Consider the following 12,898-nt stretch of genomic DNA (forward strand, 5'->3'; position numbering starts at 1 on the left):
ACACTGCATCACCCAAGCCATTAGGGAAACTCTAATAAAGTTTTGCATTCTGAGTATTGTCAAATCATTTCAAGGCAAAACTTTTTTACTGATGTTTTCAGTCATTCTTCACAAGGCAGCCAGAGTGCTAATTTCAAAATTCACATCTGATCTTATCAGCCTCCTGTTTCAAACTCTTCTAAGGGATTCTCAGTGCTCTTAAGATAAAGATGAAATGTGATCAGTGAGCCTGTGTGTAAAGCAAAGCTTGTCTTCCACTCTGGTCTTATGTCCAACTGTGCCCTCATATTCCTGAGCTCTGGCCACATTTACCTCAGGCACAGTAGATTTCCTCTAGCCACAGGTCATTTGTACTTGTTTTTCCCTGTGCCTGAATATGTTCTTCCTCCTTACTCGTCCTTCCTTCAACCCTCAGCTCCATCATCACTTCCTTTCCTGACCCTGCAGTACCATGGTATTGTTCGACTCCAAATGCACAATTGACATTGTCTTCCATAGGAATAGGACCTTCTAAAGTCCTGTCCCAAATTTACCCTTTTGTGTAGTCTTCTCTCCTTTGGATAATTTGTCATACTTTATAAGTGTATGTTTAGCTAGTTTTTGACTAACACCTCTCTCTCCCATCTAAACCTTAAGCTCTATGAAAGCAGGAAATTTTGCTCACTATTTCATCCCCACAACCTAATATGGTGCCTGTCACATAGTGGACAAATAAAAATATTTATTGAGTGAAGAAAAAATGACAAATATTATCCCAAGCCATGGAGATCACCAGTTGGCTGATGGGTATTTTGAAATTAGCTAAATCAAAATTCCTATAATGATATCAAGATAACTTGTTTGCATTGGGGAGGACATTGCCAAATTAACAGACATTTAACAATAAATCTCTTTAGGGAATACATTGTTTTTCTCTTCTGTGGCTAAAACAGAATTCTAAGATGGCTTTCATGATCTCCACTCCCTGGTTTTAATACTCCTGTGGTTACCTTACTTTGCATGGCAAAAGATTTTGCTGATATAATTAGGTTTACTAATTGATTGAACTTGAGATCCAGAGATTATTTAAGTGGGCCAAACCTAATCACCTGAGCCCTTTCAAAGCACAGAATTTTCTCCAGCTAAACTGAAGTAGTTAATAATTTGAAGTATGGGAAGAATTTGATGCACTGTTGTTGGCTTGGAGATGGAGAAAGTCACATGCAAAAGTCAATGACCAGCCAGAAAACAAGGACCTCGCTCTAACAACTAACTGCAAGAAACTAGATGCTGCCAACAGCTGGAATGAACTTGAAAGTAGATTCTTTTTCAGGGATTCCAGATAACAAAGCTCAGTTGACCCACTGATTTCAGCCTTATAAGACTCTGAACAGAAAACCCAGCTGAGTAGTGGCAGACTTCTGACCTACAGAACTTTCAGCTAATAAATGAGTGTTTTAAGCCACTAAATTTGTCTAATTTGTTAAACAACAATAGAAAACTAATATAACAATTACACATAGTCTTCCAAACTGTGCCAAGAAATATTTGAGAGAATATTAACATGATTAGCAAGGCCAAGTATATTAATCATAATGAATTAAACATAAATTTGATACAAATGATATGAATGATGACTGCAGCATTCTTTGCCTTACTTATTATGTTTATTGGTTGACTTGGGTAAGTATACTTGGCCAAACTTGTGAGATGAAGAATACAGCCAAACTGTTTTTGAACACAAATCCGAGATCTTAGTGGGAATATATATTTAAATATATATATAAATTGGCCCTGAGATTTCAAGGGAAAATCATTAAGAACATTGCTGTTTTGGTATATTTTAAACTGCCTAAACAAAATTTACTTGTAGTCAATTGATACTAATATGCAGTTTAATTCTCTTTATTTTACAGATCTCTCAAACAGAATTTTCTTTAATATCCTAAGGGAAAAACATTTCATTGAATTAGACAATATTTTCTTGATAACATGGTTAAAAATCCTGTTTAGAAGTTTGTGAGTATCCCATTTCACACTAAGATATAGTCTTTATCAAACTAGTCCCAAGATGATTTTCTTAAAAAGTACTTAACTTTGATCATTTGCCTAAGATAACTTACAGAAAATTACTTTGTAGAAATGGCATTCATGCATTTTTAGCTATAAAAATAATTTTTTTTTTTTTTGGTACTGGGGATTAAATCCAAGGGCACTCAACCACTAAGCCACATTCCCCCAGCCCTTTTTGGTATTTTGGTTTAGAGATAGAGTCTCACTGAGTTGCTTAGGGGATCACTAAGTTGCGGCGCTGGGTTTGAACTCCTGATCCCCCTGCCTCAGGCTCCCCAGCCCCAGGGATTATAGGCATGTGCCAACACATGGGCCTGAAAACAAATTCTTGATGTTAAAGAGATTTGCATGTTGTTTCACTGACCTCACTTTTAATCTTTCTTTTTCTAAGCTAGTGCCTATTTTTACAATGTTTTTCTACATTTTAAAATATAAGTTAATAACTGATAAAACAAGTCTTCCGTCATTCTTCTTTACCTAGTAGTCTTGGCCTTAGTTGCATGTTTATTCTTACAGATAAAATTTAGAATCACTTTGCCAAAATCTGAAAACATAAATCCATGTATTTTGTTGTGGATAAATTGGTCTCTCTGGTAACTTAGTAATATAATAAATATAATAAAAATAATTTTATTTAATGCTTATTGAGTGCTTACTAAGTACCCATCAATATTAAAACAGCTATATGAATTAATTCAGATAATATAAAGTCTTATCTGGAAAGTCAATAGAATAAATTACAAAGTCTATTGAAAATAATAAGTACATTTAAAAATGTGGTTGTGAAAAAAATGGATACTGCTATTATATAAAAATTATAACTTGTTATGAAATAGAATTGGAGGAAATAAACCTAGTCACAATACCAATCTGGAATTCTATAACAAAACAATAAAACTTCATAAGGAACTGTGCAGAGTGATGCATGCCTGTAATCCCAGCTACTTGGGAGGCTGAGGTAGGAGGATTGAAAGTTGGGTCCAGATTTGGAAACTCAGTGAGACTCTGTCTCAAAAAATAAGTGAAGGGCTGGGATGTGGCTCAAGGGGTAGCGTGCTCGCCTGGCATTCGCGGGGCGCTGGGTTAGATCCTCAGCACCACATAAAAATAAAGATGTTGTGTCCACCGAAAACTAAAAAATAAATATTAAAAATACTCTCTCTCTCTCTCTCTCTCTCTCTCTTTTAAAAAAAAAGTGAATAAATATAAAAGTACATAAAAAGATTTGGGGATGCAGTTCAGTTATAGAGTGACCCTGAGTTTGATCTCAGTACCACAAATAAAATAAAACAAAATCCTGCAAAAGAAAAACAAACATGCCCCAGAAAAATCCTCTACCAAAAGAAATAAAAGAATATGTGAGAAGGCTGGGGTTGTGGCTCCGTGGCAGAGTGCTTGCCTAGCACATGTGAGGCATTGGCTTTGATTCTCAGCACCACATATAAATAAATAATAATAATAAAAGGTATGGGTCCATCTGCAACTAAAAAATAAAAATAAAAAAAGAATATGTGAGGAAATAAAGAGCTATATCATAGTCTTAGAACAATTCTTGCAAAGAAATTAATGTTACTTAACCTATAAATTCAGTGAAACTCTAATCAGAATCACTATAGGCATTTTTGGAGGGGAGAATGTATCAAAATGATTCTAATATTTTTATGGAAGACATTCCAGAATTTCCTCAGGACATCCTGAAAGAGAACAATGGGGAGATACTAGCGCTACTTAATAGTAAAGAAAATGATAAGGTTTCAGTACTTAGATTTTTTTCTATCACTTGCTCACATAGATAAATCAATGGATCAAAACAGAAAACCCATCAGTATATGCAAATATTCACAATTATTAAGTACCTGACAAAGGTGGCACTTCTGATCAATGGGAAAAGATATATTATTTAGTATTAATATTGGATAACTATTGGGTATTTGGGAAAACAAGGCTCTTTTTCTTACCAATTGATTTTTACATAAATATAAAATAAATATAAATATCAAAGTGAAAATGAAAAAAGAAAAATAAATAATATTACCAAAAGACAGGTAAACCCTTACACAAAGCCTTTCTAAGTACCACATGAAATCCAGGAACAAAACAAATGAAAATGTAAAAATTGTGACTGCATATAAATCCAAAATTTATGGGTAGAAGATTATAAACAGACACAAATGAGTAATAACAGACTAATAAAAATATGTATATATGTTGACTAAATGTGGAATTAGCCCACTTAGGTAAAATTAAGTACATATCTTTATTGTATGTCTGGAAAAAAGTTGTGAAATACTGATGTTAGCTGTCTCTGTGGATTTATCATTATGAATATAAACCTTTATTACAAATGCAAAATTAGTATTTAATGATTAAATGCTAAATTAAAATTTGAAATCAGTAGGGAAAATTGATCATTTAATAAATACAATTGGAAAAAATAGTTAATAAATAATAAAGTAATTATTTGCATACGATAAAGAATGAAATATCTGTATACTCTTGGGGGTGGCAGAAGCTTTCTAAACTGAAGGAAAATATTGATGAATTTTCTTTATATAAAACACTTTCAGGGGCTGGTGTTGTGGCTCAGTGGTAGAGTGCTGGCCTGGCTTGTAGGAGACCTGGGTTCCATCCTCAGCATCACATATAAATAAATGAAAATAAAAAGATCCATTGACAACTAAAAAATATTTATAAAAATAAAAAATAAAACATTTAAAATATTTATAAATAAAATAATATTGTCTCAAAAATAAAGTAAATAACAAATCAGGATATGTATTTGTTACACATGTGAAATACTAATATGACATTAAGCAGCTACAATAAAACTAATACTTTTTTTGAAAAATATAAGTAAAGGATATGATAGGTAAAATCCAAAAACGAAATATAAGTGGACAATAAGAACATGAAGTAAACATGTAAGTTCCCTGCCAATAAGTAAGTTAAAAAACAATGTATTTTCCTTTGCTTTTTACATGGAATAACAGCAAAAATAATGATACTATTTAGAGTGAGCAAGAATGTAAGAATACTTACGTACTGTTAGTAGAAATGTAAAGTGGTGAAACACCTCTAGGGAAAAAAATTAATTTCTAACCATTAAAATGTTGCATATCTTCTGACTTAACATGTAATTTCTGAATCAAAACTATAGGAAACAAGGTCTCTTAAAAAGACTAGTCATGGATATGCAGATATTGCAATGTTACTACTGTCTATATTATAGTTAGAAACATGCTAAAAGTTCCGCAATGTGGAGCTGATCAAATATTTTAGAAAAATATTCATTGTCTTCAAGGTGACAGAAAAATGATGATATGGTATAGAAGGAGGAGGGGACAGGAATGGACAGAAAACTCAAGTGCTGGAAGAGGGTGATAACAATCACCTTGCTAGTATAATAGTTCTGTCTGGTACAACATGAATCTGGGGTACTGTTCAATGAGAAAGGTAAAAGAGGAGAGACGTGAAAGCACTACTGCTGCCCTCTCTCAGGTGATCAGGATTGTCTTGCTAGCACCCATGGTGAAACTTGTTCCATATTACTTACAAAGCACACGGAGGCCTGAGGTTTGTGGCTTTCTGTTATCTAGAGACTCTGCTGATCCAAGGGTGAGTGATGTAATCGGCAATGTGTACAGTCCTTCCAAGTTTTTTTTTTTTTGGCTTCATGCATGCTGGCAAGCACTCTGACACTGAGCACATCCCCAGCACATGGACATGGAATGTCCCTAGCACATGGACAATGTGTGTATCTTAAGCAGGGCAATGCAAGGGGTTAGGGTTTTTTTAACCTTACCTAGAGCTACTTTCTCAAAATGAAACATTAGAAAAAACAAACAGATTTTACATATAATAGTTCTTTATTTCAATCCTGGCTCTGCCATTTACTGTGTTACTTCCTACCTAACGTCTCTAAGTCGGTTTCCTTCTTTGGAAATGAGAGAATAGAATAGTACCTACTTCAGAGACTGTCTCTAAAGAATAATTGATATAACTCATGCATACTACTAATTTTACCCATTCAGTGGATTCATTCTATTAGCTTTAAAACATGCTCAAGTCATGTTTTTGAAAAGGAAAACACTAAAGCAATAAAATATCAACATCCTTCTACTCAAAGTTCTCCTATACTGCCAGTCTCTTTTCTTCCCCCTTCCCAACAATTTGTGTCTGTGTATGTGGTAGTGGGGATCAACCCCAGGACCTCCAGAATGCTAGGCAATCATTCTACCACTGAACTACACATCTAGCTCACAACTTTTTAGAAGAGTTGTTTGATCTTCACTTCCTACTGACTTTTACTCATTCCTATTTGGCTTTCACCTTCATTATCTACCAAACAATGTTTACTAGCGCTTATCGATTTCTACATAAGGAAATTAGCTCTTTGTTCATGATATTAATTTCAAGAATGATTTCTCAGTCTGATCTTTTTTAAATATAATTTTTTTAGTTGTAGGTGGACACAATAACTTTATTTCATTTATATGTGGTGCTGAGGACAGAACATAGGGCCTCACATGTGCTAGGGGAGCACTCCACCGCTGAGCCACAACCCCAGCCCTGATCTTTTTCTTTTGATTTTGCTTAGATTGATTCTTAATTTGTGGTTTTATAAACATCTCTATCATCCATTGTTCCAGTCTTTTTTGTTTTTTGTTTTTTTAAGAGTTTGTGGCATAGTTAGAAAGTTCACTTTTTCTTTGAGATTAAAATAAATTATGGGTTGGTAAAATCACCTTGTCTTATAGCATTTTGTATATGAGTACACACAGAGATTACATTTGTAATTTTATCTCTTTTGATAGAAGGAGATTAGGGAAAATGGTGAATGTGGATGGTATGCACATTCAGTACTAATAGAATTCATATAGGTTGGATTAGGAATCTGTTTTCTTGATTGTTATTGTGAATCTTTTTATATCTTTGAATAATTTTTATTCCAGTGATCAAATAAATAAAGAATTTGAACAGGCACCAAAAGAAGTTCAAAGAGCAGTATGAAAACTCATGGAGCTGTAGTAGTGTAATGCTATGTACAAGATAAAATTGATTAGTAATCTCCAGATTAGTAATACAGAAATAGAGACCTAGGACATACAGCTCTGGATAACTGAGTAAAAGCCTTATCAAATAAAGACTGCTGATAGCAATTTAATGACATGCCTTAGATTCAAAGAAAAAAATTGCTTTATTAAGACAAAATCTTTTTAAACCAGTACCAACATGTCAACTGAGTCCCCCAAAAGTAATGAATGAAAATAATAAAGTGGAATTTTACTGTCTTCAGTCATAACTATAACCACCAAGTACAGGTAACATGAAAAGGCACTTGATGCTGAACACCAGATTTCAAAAATGTTAATATGTCACTTTTCTTGTTCCAACATGATTACTCACACACTCTGTCTTCTTTGATAAATACCTCAGAGATTTGTGTGTTCTCTTTCTCCCTAAGGACATACCAAGCACATGTGTACTTTCTACTTCTTTTCCTATTGTCGTGGTGTGAACTGATAAATACAATCAATAAGAGTGTAAGTTATAGGTTATAGATTAGTAAAAAATATAGATTATAGATATAAGATTTTGAAAAGTGAGATAAGGCAATTATAAAGCAAGAACTCTCATAGACAGGCCTAAGACTCCATTTTGCTGCCTTCTAGAAAAACCTGTTACAAGAGCGGTTTCTGAGAAATTGAAATGAAAGCTATTTTCTTATAAAAAATTTTGTCTTTCTGAACTTTGTACCCCACAAATCATACTCTACTCAGGATGCAGCGGTGGTCTGGTGGTGGTGAGCTACATTCTGAGTGTGAATGCCCTTGTGGGTCTATAAGACTTTGAAGTAGATTCTCACCCCGCCCACTCCCCACCCAAGTTCAGAATGCTACTGTCTAGCACCTGCTTGAACCCAGGACTGTGGTCAACTGAAATGCAAAGCTAATGCTATTTTAGCTTCTGATTATCACTTGTTTGCTGACTGGAGAATTCCAGTCCTGCCTAGAGCCCACAGGTCCCACTTATTAATGTTTTAATTTCTATGATTGGCTAGCTTACAAGTCTCAGAGTTGTGGTTTTTGTGCTTTATATTCTCTTTGGATGGACAAGGAAGCTGCTGTCCTCTCACAGAGCTTGAGTCTCTGTGGTGGGTGACAGTCTATGGCCAAGTAAATGAAGCTCTCTTCTGATTTGAAATTCGGACTTAGTGTTCTCTGAGGTGTCTCCCCAAAACGTTATATAGGTTTTTTTTTTTTTTTTTTTTTTGGTAGCAGGGATTGATCCTAGGGATGCTTAACCACTGAGCCACATCCCTTTTGTAATTTTTAGAGACAGGATCTCACTGAGTTGCTTAGGGCCTCACTAAGTTGCCAAGGCTGGCTTTGAACTCAACCTCCCCAGCCATTGGGACTACAGGTGTGCCCCACTGCACCTGGCTTTATGCAATTTTAATCTGTGATTAAAAACATAAGAATATGGGGGGAGCTGGGATTGTGGTTCAGTGGTAGAGCACTTGCCTGGCATGTGTGAGGCACTGGGTTTGATCCTCAGCACCACATCCATAAATAAATAAAATAAAGCTATTATATCCATCTACAATGAAAAAATATTAAACAAACAAATAAAATAACCATATCAGGCTGTGGTTGTAACTTAATAGTAGAGTATTTGCCTAGCATGTTCAAGGCACTGGGTTCAATCCTCACCACCACATAAAAGTAAATAAAATAAAAGAATAAAAATACACAATAACATTAAAAACTGACAACATCAATTTAAGTAATACTTATCATTGCCAGAATAAATATTTACTGAAACTGCTTGCATAGCCAGTGCACCGGTTTCCTAATGACTACTCTGAATTTACACTGTTGGGCTACCAAGAAAAGACAAGTTAAGACTCAGCTCCTAGGAAGGAAACCTCACAAGTGTCTATGTAGAGCAGACAAGAAATGTTTGAGAACAGTGCACTAACTAGCTACATACACCCGCTTGTGGAAAACTCCCTCGTTTCTATTTACTTGAGATATAAAGTCTGCCTAAATTATTTTCTCATAATTTTAATAGGTGAATATGTATTGTAGTAACTTAGTTGAGACAGATGTTTTTTCCTATGGAGTTTTTATCCTACCAGAATTAGCTTTAGTAGGCATAAGTGAGAATCTGCCCTGATTTTAATCTTCAAAATTTTGCCCTGCGTGGTGGCACACACTTGTAATCCCAACGACTAGGAGGCTGAGACAGAAGGATGGCAGGTTCCAAACCAAATTCAGCAATTTAGCGAGCTGTAAGCAACCTAGCAAGACTCTGTCTCAAAATAAAATATTATGAAGAGCTTGGGTCAATCCTTCCTTAGAAATTAGTACATACAACTGGGGAGGCTGAGACAGGAGGATCGCACACGTTCAAAGTCATCTTTAGCAGATTAGCGAGGCACTTAGCAACTCAGTGAAACCCTGTCTCTAAATAAAACACAAAATAGGGCTGGGGATGTGGTTCAGTGGCCCAGTGCCCCTGAGTTCAATCCCTGGTACTCAAAAAAAAAAAAAAAGAAAAAGAAAAAAGAAAAGAAAAAAAGAAATTGGTAACATACAGTTTTATTATACAAAACACCGCATAAAAGGCATTCAGCACAGAATACACAGAATTACTGTGTATAATACATAAGTACAGAAATCTCTAAATTATATGTGCTATAACATTCTTTGACAGAAATTTCAAATCCAGAGGTGGAAATTGTCTGGATTTTGAAGCCGCTGAAACTGCGAAATTTCAGTAAAAATAATGTTAAATGTAACCTCGAATTAAATTTAAGGTGTATTTACTAAGAACGTGTCTTATGCAGAGCATTGTGCTAAGTCCTATGGAGACAGGAGTTACTAAAAATTTCTTTCTAAAACCTGGGCGCACCGAAAGGGTAGCGAATAGCGAGTGCCAGAGGTCTTGGGTCAAAGCCTGGAGCCTCCCGAAGGTAACACCTGAAAGGTGGTGGTGAAGCTCTGGGAAGGGGTCGCTTCTCCACAAGCGCATCGCGTCGAGGGCGCGCTCCAGGTCCCTCTAAGGGAGCAGCCCGCCCTGCCAAGGCGAAACGCCCCTAGGCTCACTACCTACCCCAAACTGGGGTCACTACCCAGGACGCGAGCAGACTACAGACTCGCAGTAAACAGGTTCTTACGCGGGTGTTCTTTCCTGGTTGCAGGCAGTGCAGGCAGTGCTGGACGCTGAGGTGAGAGCGCTGTGATGTGTGGAGTCAAAAAATCCTACCATCAGATGCCCCAAGAAGGACATTCTACGGGCAGTTGTCTTCCTCGAGCTATTGTGTCGCTCTTTATCAGGTCCGGGGAGGGCGTTAGGACAAAAGGAACCCCCCTCCCTTCTGGTTAATCAGGCTTCTGGTCGGGTGCGAGTGCCAGCCCTGCTGCATTCTTGCCTCTGAAGCTACGGAAACCACCGGACTCGGGATCAGTCATTAAAGCTTGAGACTCGGCTGCTAAAGATTAGCTCCGAATAGGTGGGCCCGGACACACTGGGGCCCGCATCCCACAATCCCCGCGCTGACACCGGTGCTGCCTGGTTGCGTTCCGACTGACTGCTGCACGCGGGCGGCGAGCGCGAGCCCGGCGCCTTGACAGCTGCCCACGCGTCGGGGCGGGGCTCGGGCACGTTGCTTTAAAGGTCCGCGCAGTCGGCCCCGCCCTCGTGCGGTGATTGGCTCCAGCCGGTGCGGCGTTCACCCGGTAGGTACTGGGGAGGCGGGGCTGCGCGCGCGAGGCTCGGGCCCTCACTGCAGTTGCCCCGACTGGGCTCCTGTGGCGGCAAAGTGTGGGTGGTTAGGAGTGCGAAGCTGAAGGGCTGGAGCGCGCGCCGGCTGCCCAAGTCCCTAGGGAAGTAGGGGAGCGTCCGACGCCGGCTCGCGCGCGCCACCCCGCGGCCGGCGGCGCGCGCGAGGGCGGAGGTGGTCCGTGCGTGTGAGCGCGTGTGTGAGCGCGCGCGCGTGTGTGTGTGTGTTTGGAGCACCGGTGCGGAGGGCCAGCCGTCAGTTCCTGGGTGCGAATCCCTTGCTGTCTTCCACACCATCCCGCTTCCCCTACGTCCCTCCCTCAGCCCCACGGTCGCGCACGCAGCAACGGCCCCGGGAAACAGGTGTGGGGGGCGTGCGGGGTCGCTCGAGACAAAGGGGGCACGGGGGTGAGCCCGCCATGGCCTCCCGGAGCTTGGGGGGCCTGAGCGGGAGTCGCGGCAGTAGCGGCGTCTGCAAGAAGAGCCTGAGCGCCCGCAATGCTGCGGTGGAGAGGAGGAACCTGATCACGGTGTGCAGGTAGGCGGCCGGGGCGAGGGGAAGGGGCTTGCTGGCGCCGCGGGCCGAGGGCTTTGAGCAGGCACGCGAGTCCCCGGGGGGTCCCGGAGCTGAGGGGCGGTGGTCCCAGCGTCGCTGTCTTTTCTGTGCCGGGCGTATCCGGCGGCGTCCAGGGGCCAGGAGAGGAGCTGGTGTCTGGGCACTGCCGAGGCCCCGGACTTTCCATCAGTTCTCTTGCTGAAGGCGACCACGGGTAGGGCTTGGGGCGGGGCCGGGGAGGATTTGTTTTGAACGTGCAGTCTAGTGTTAGAGTGAAAGAGGAGGGTAAGGAGGAAGAGGTCTTTAATTTAGTGCACATTAAGCTGTCAGCCAGCTTCTGGTAAAGTAGTTGCTGTGATTGTTTATTGTGTTGCCTCAAAATCGGAGCGCATTTTGGCTTGTTTACATATATCTTCACTCCTTCCATCCCACAAATATTGAGTGCCTACTGCATTGTGTGTTCGTGGGTAGGTACTTATAACTATAGTGCTAGGGCTGTTTGTGCAATACCAGAAGAGTGGGACCATGGAGGATACTAGCCTTCCTGTCAATGATTTATTCCCAGGTCTGCCCTTCCTTAAATGTTTTCTAATTACGAATGTAGATTTCCCTTCCACTAGAAATGTAAAAGGGGTAATTATTATCTAGTAGCCTAGTATTCAGAAAAAACTGATTTTAATATGCTGATATATTTTAAGTTGTTTTTAAAATTACATTGTTCCATTAAACCCTAGTCAGCAGCCAGCAATAATCCTCACAGAATTGGATGATGAAACCTTTTCCTCCTTCGTAATTTATATCTGTACTTAAAAAAAAAAATCCTCCTGTTAAAAAATGTGCCTAGCATCTTAAGCAGAATACAGGTTATTGTATTAGGAGTTATATTCAATAACTTTGAGTGACTTTAAAAGTTGGGCCGTTATAAATATTCGTCTATCTAGCAAGAAGATCTGTCTCACTGACAGTTGTGGCATTTAGAATTGTAAATAGTAAAATAATATGGAATATTTGTCATTTTTACTGTGTAGGATACAACTTTTGAGAGAGGCTTTATTTAATTCTCTTAAAATGAAGCAAATATTTTTTAAAGTTAGGTAAATAGAACATTATAAGTTAGGTGGATTTTCTTACCTTTATTTTACAGATATTAAAAAGATGTTTTAAAATGAGGATAGTTCCAAGTCAGGTTCAATCATGTACAATGCTTGAAGTAATATATTTCATAAAAGCTCCATCATAGTTAAATTTCACAAGGCAGTGGTGTCATCTGCTTTTTGCTTAGTCTTTTATAATTCTTCCCAGTACAGCATCTAACAGTTAGTATTTATTGAATGAATAAATTCAGTGGTGAATACTACTCATTTTATTTCTCCATTTTAATCTTCACTGGTTTTAGATCATTTGCTGTTCATTTGTGTCCTCATCAGGGTCAGTTTAGTAAAAGAAAGGAATCTGTATTTCCACCTTATTTAAATTAAATTTTCAGCTATGTTTGAGAAATTT

General features: G+C 38.7%; 2 protein-coding genes across 8 annotated transcripts in view; one reads left to right on the forward strand and one right to left on the reverse strand.

The window, feature by feature from the left end:
- The window catches only part of Abcb1 (ATP binding cassette subfamily B member 1), a 179,584-nt gene that overhangs the window by 104,340 nt on the left and 62,346 nt on the right, over positions 1 to 12,898 (reverse strand). The gene's annotated exons all lie outside the window — the stretch shown is intronic.
- The window catches only part of Rundc3b (RUN domain containing 3B), a 139,442-nt gene continuing 137,802 nt past the window's right edge, over positions 11,259 to 12,898 (forward strand). For all 7 annotated transcript variants that reach the window (XM_076860698.2, XM_076860703.2, XM_076860740.2 and 4 more), the window contains exon 1: positions 11,259 to 11,377. In XM_076860698.2, coding sequence (XP_076716813.1) covers positions 11,259 to 11,377 — 119 coding nt within the window. The remainder of the gene's footprint in view (positions 11,378 to 12,898) is intronic.

Source organism: Callospermophilus lateralis, chromosome 1, assembly GCF_048772815.1.
Source record: "Callospermophilus lateralis isolate mCalLat2 chromosome 1, mCalLat2.hap1, whole genome shotgun sequence".
NCBI lineage: Eukaryota > Metazoa > Chordata > Mammalia > Rodentia > Sciuridae > Callospermophilus > Callospermophilus lateralis.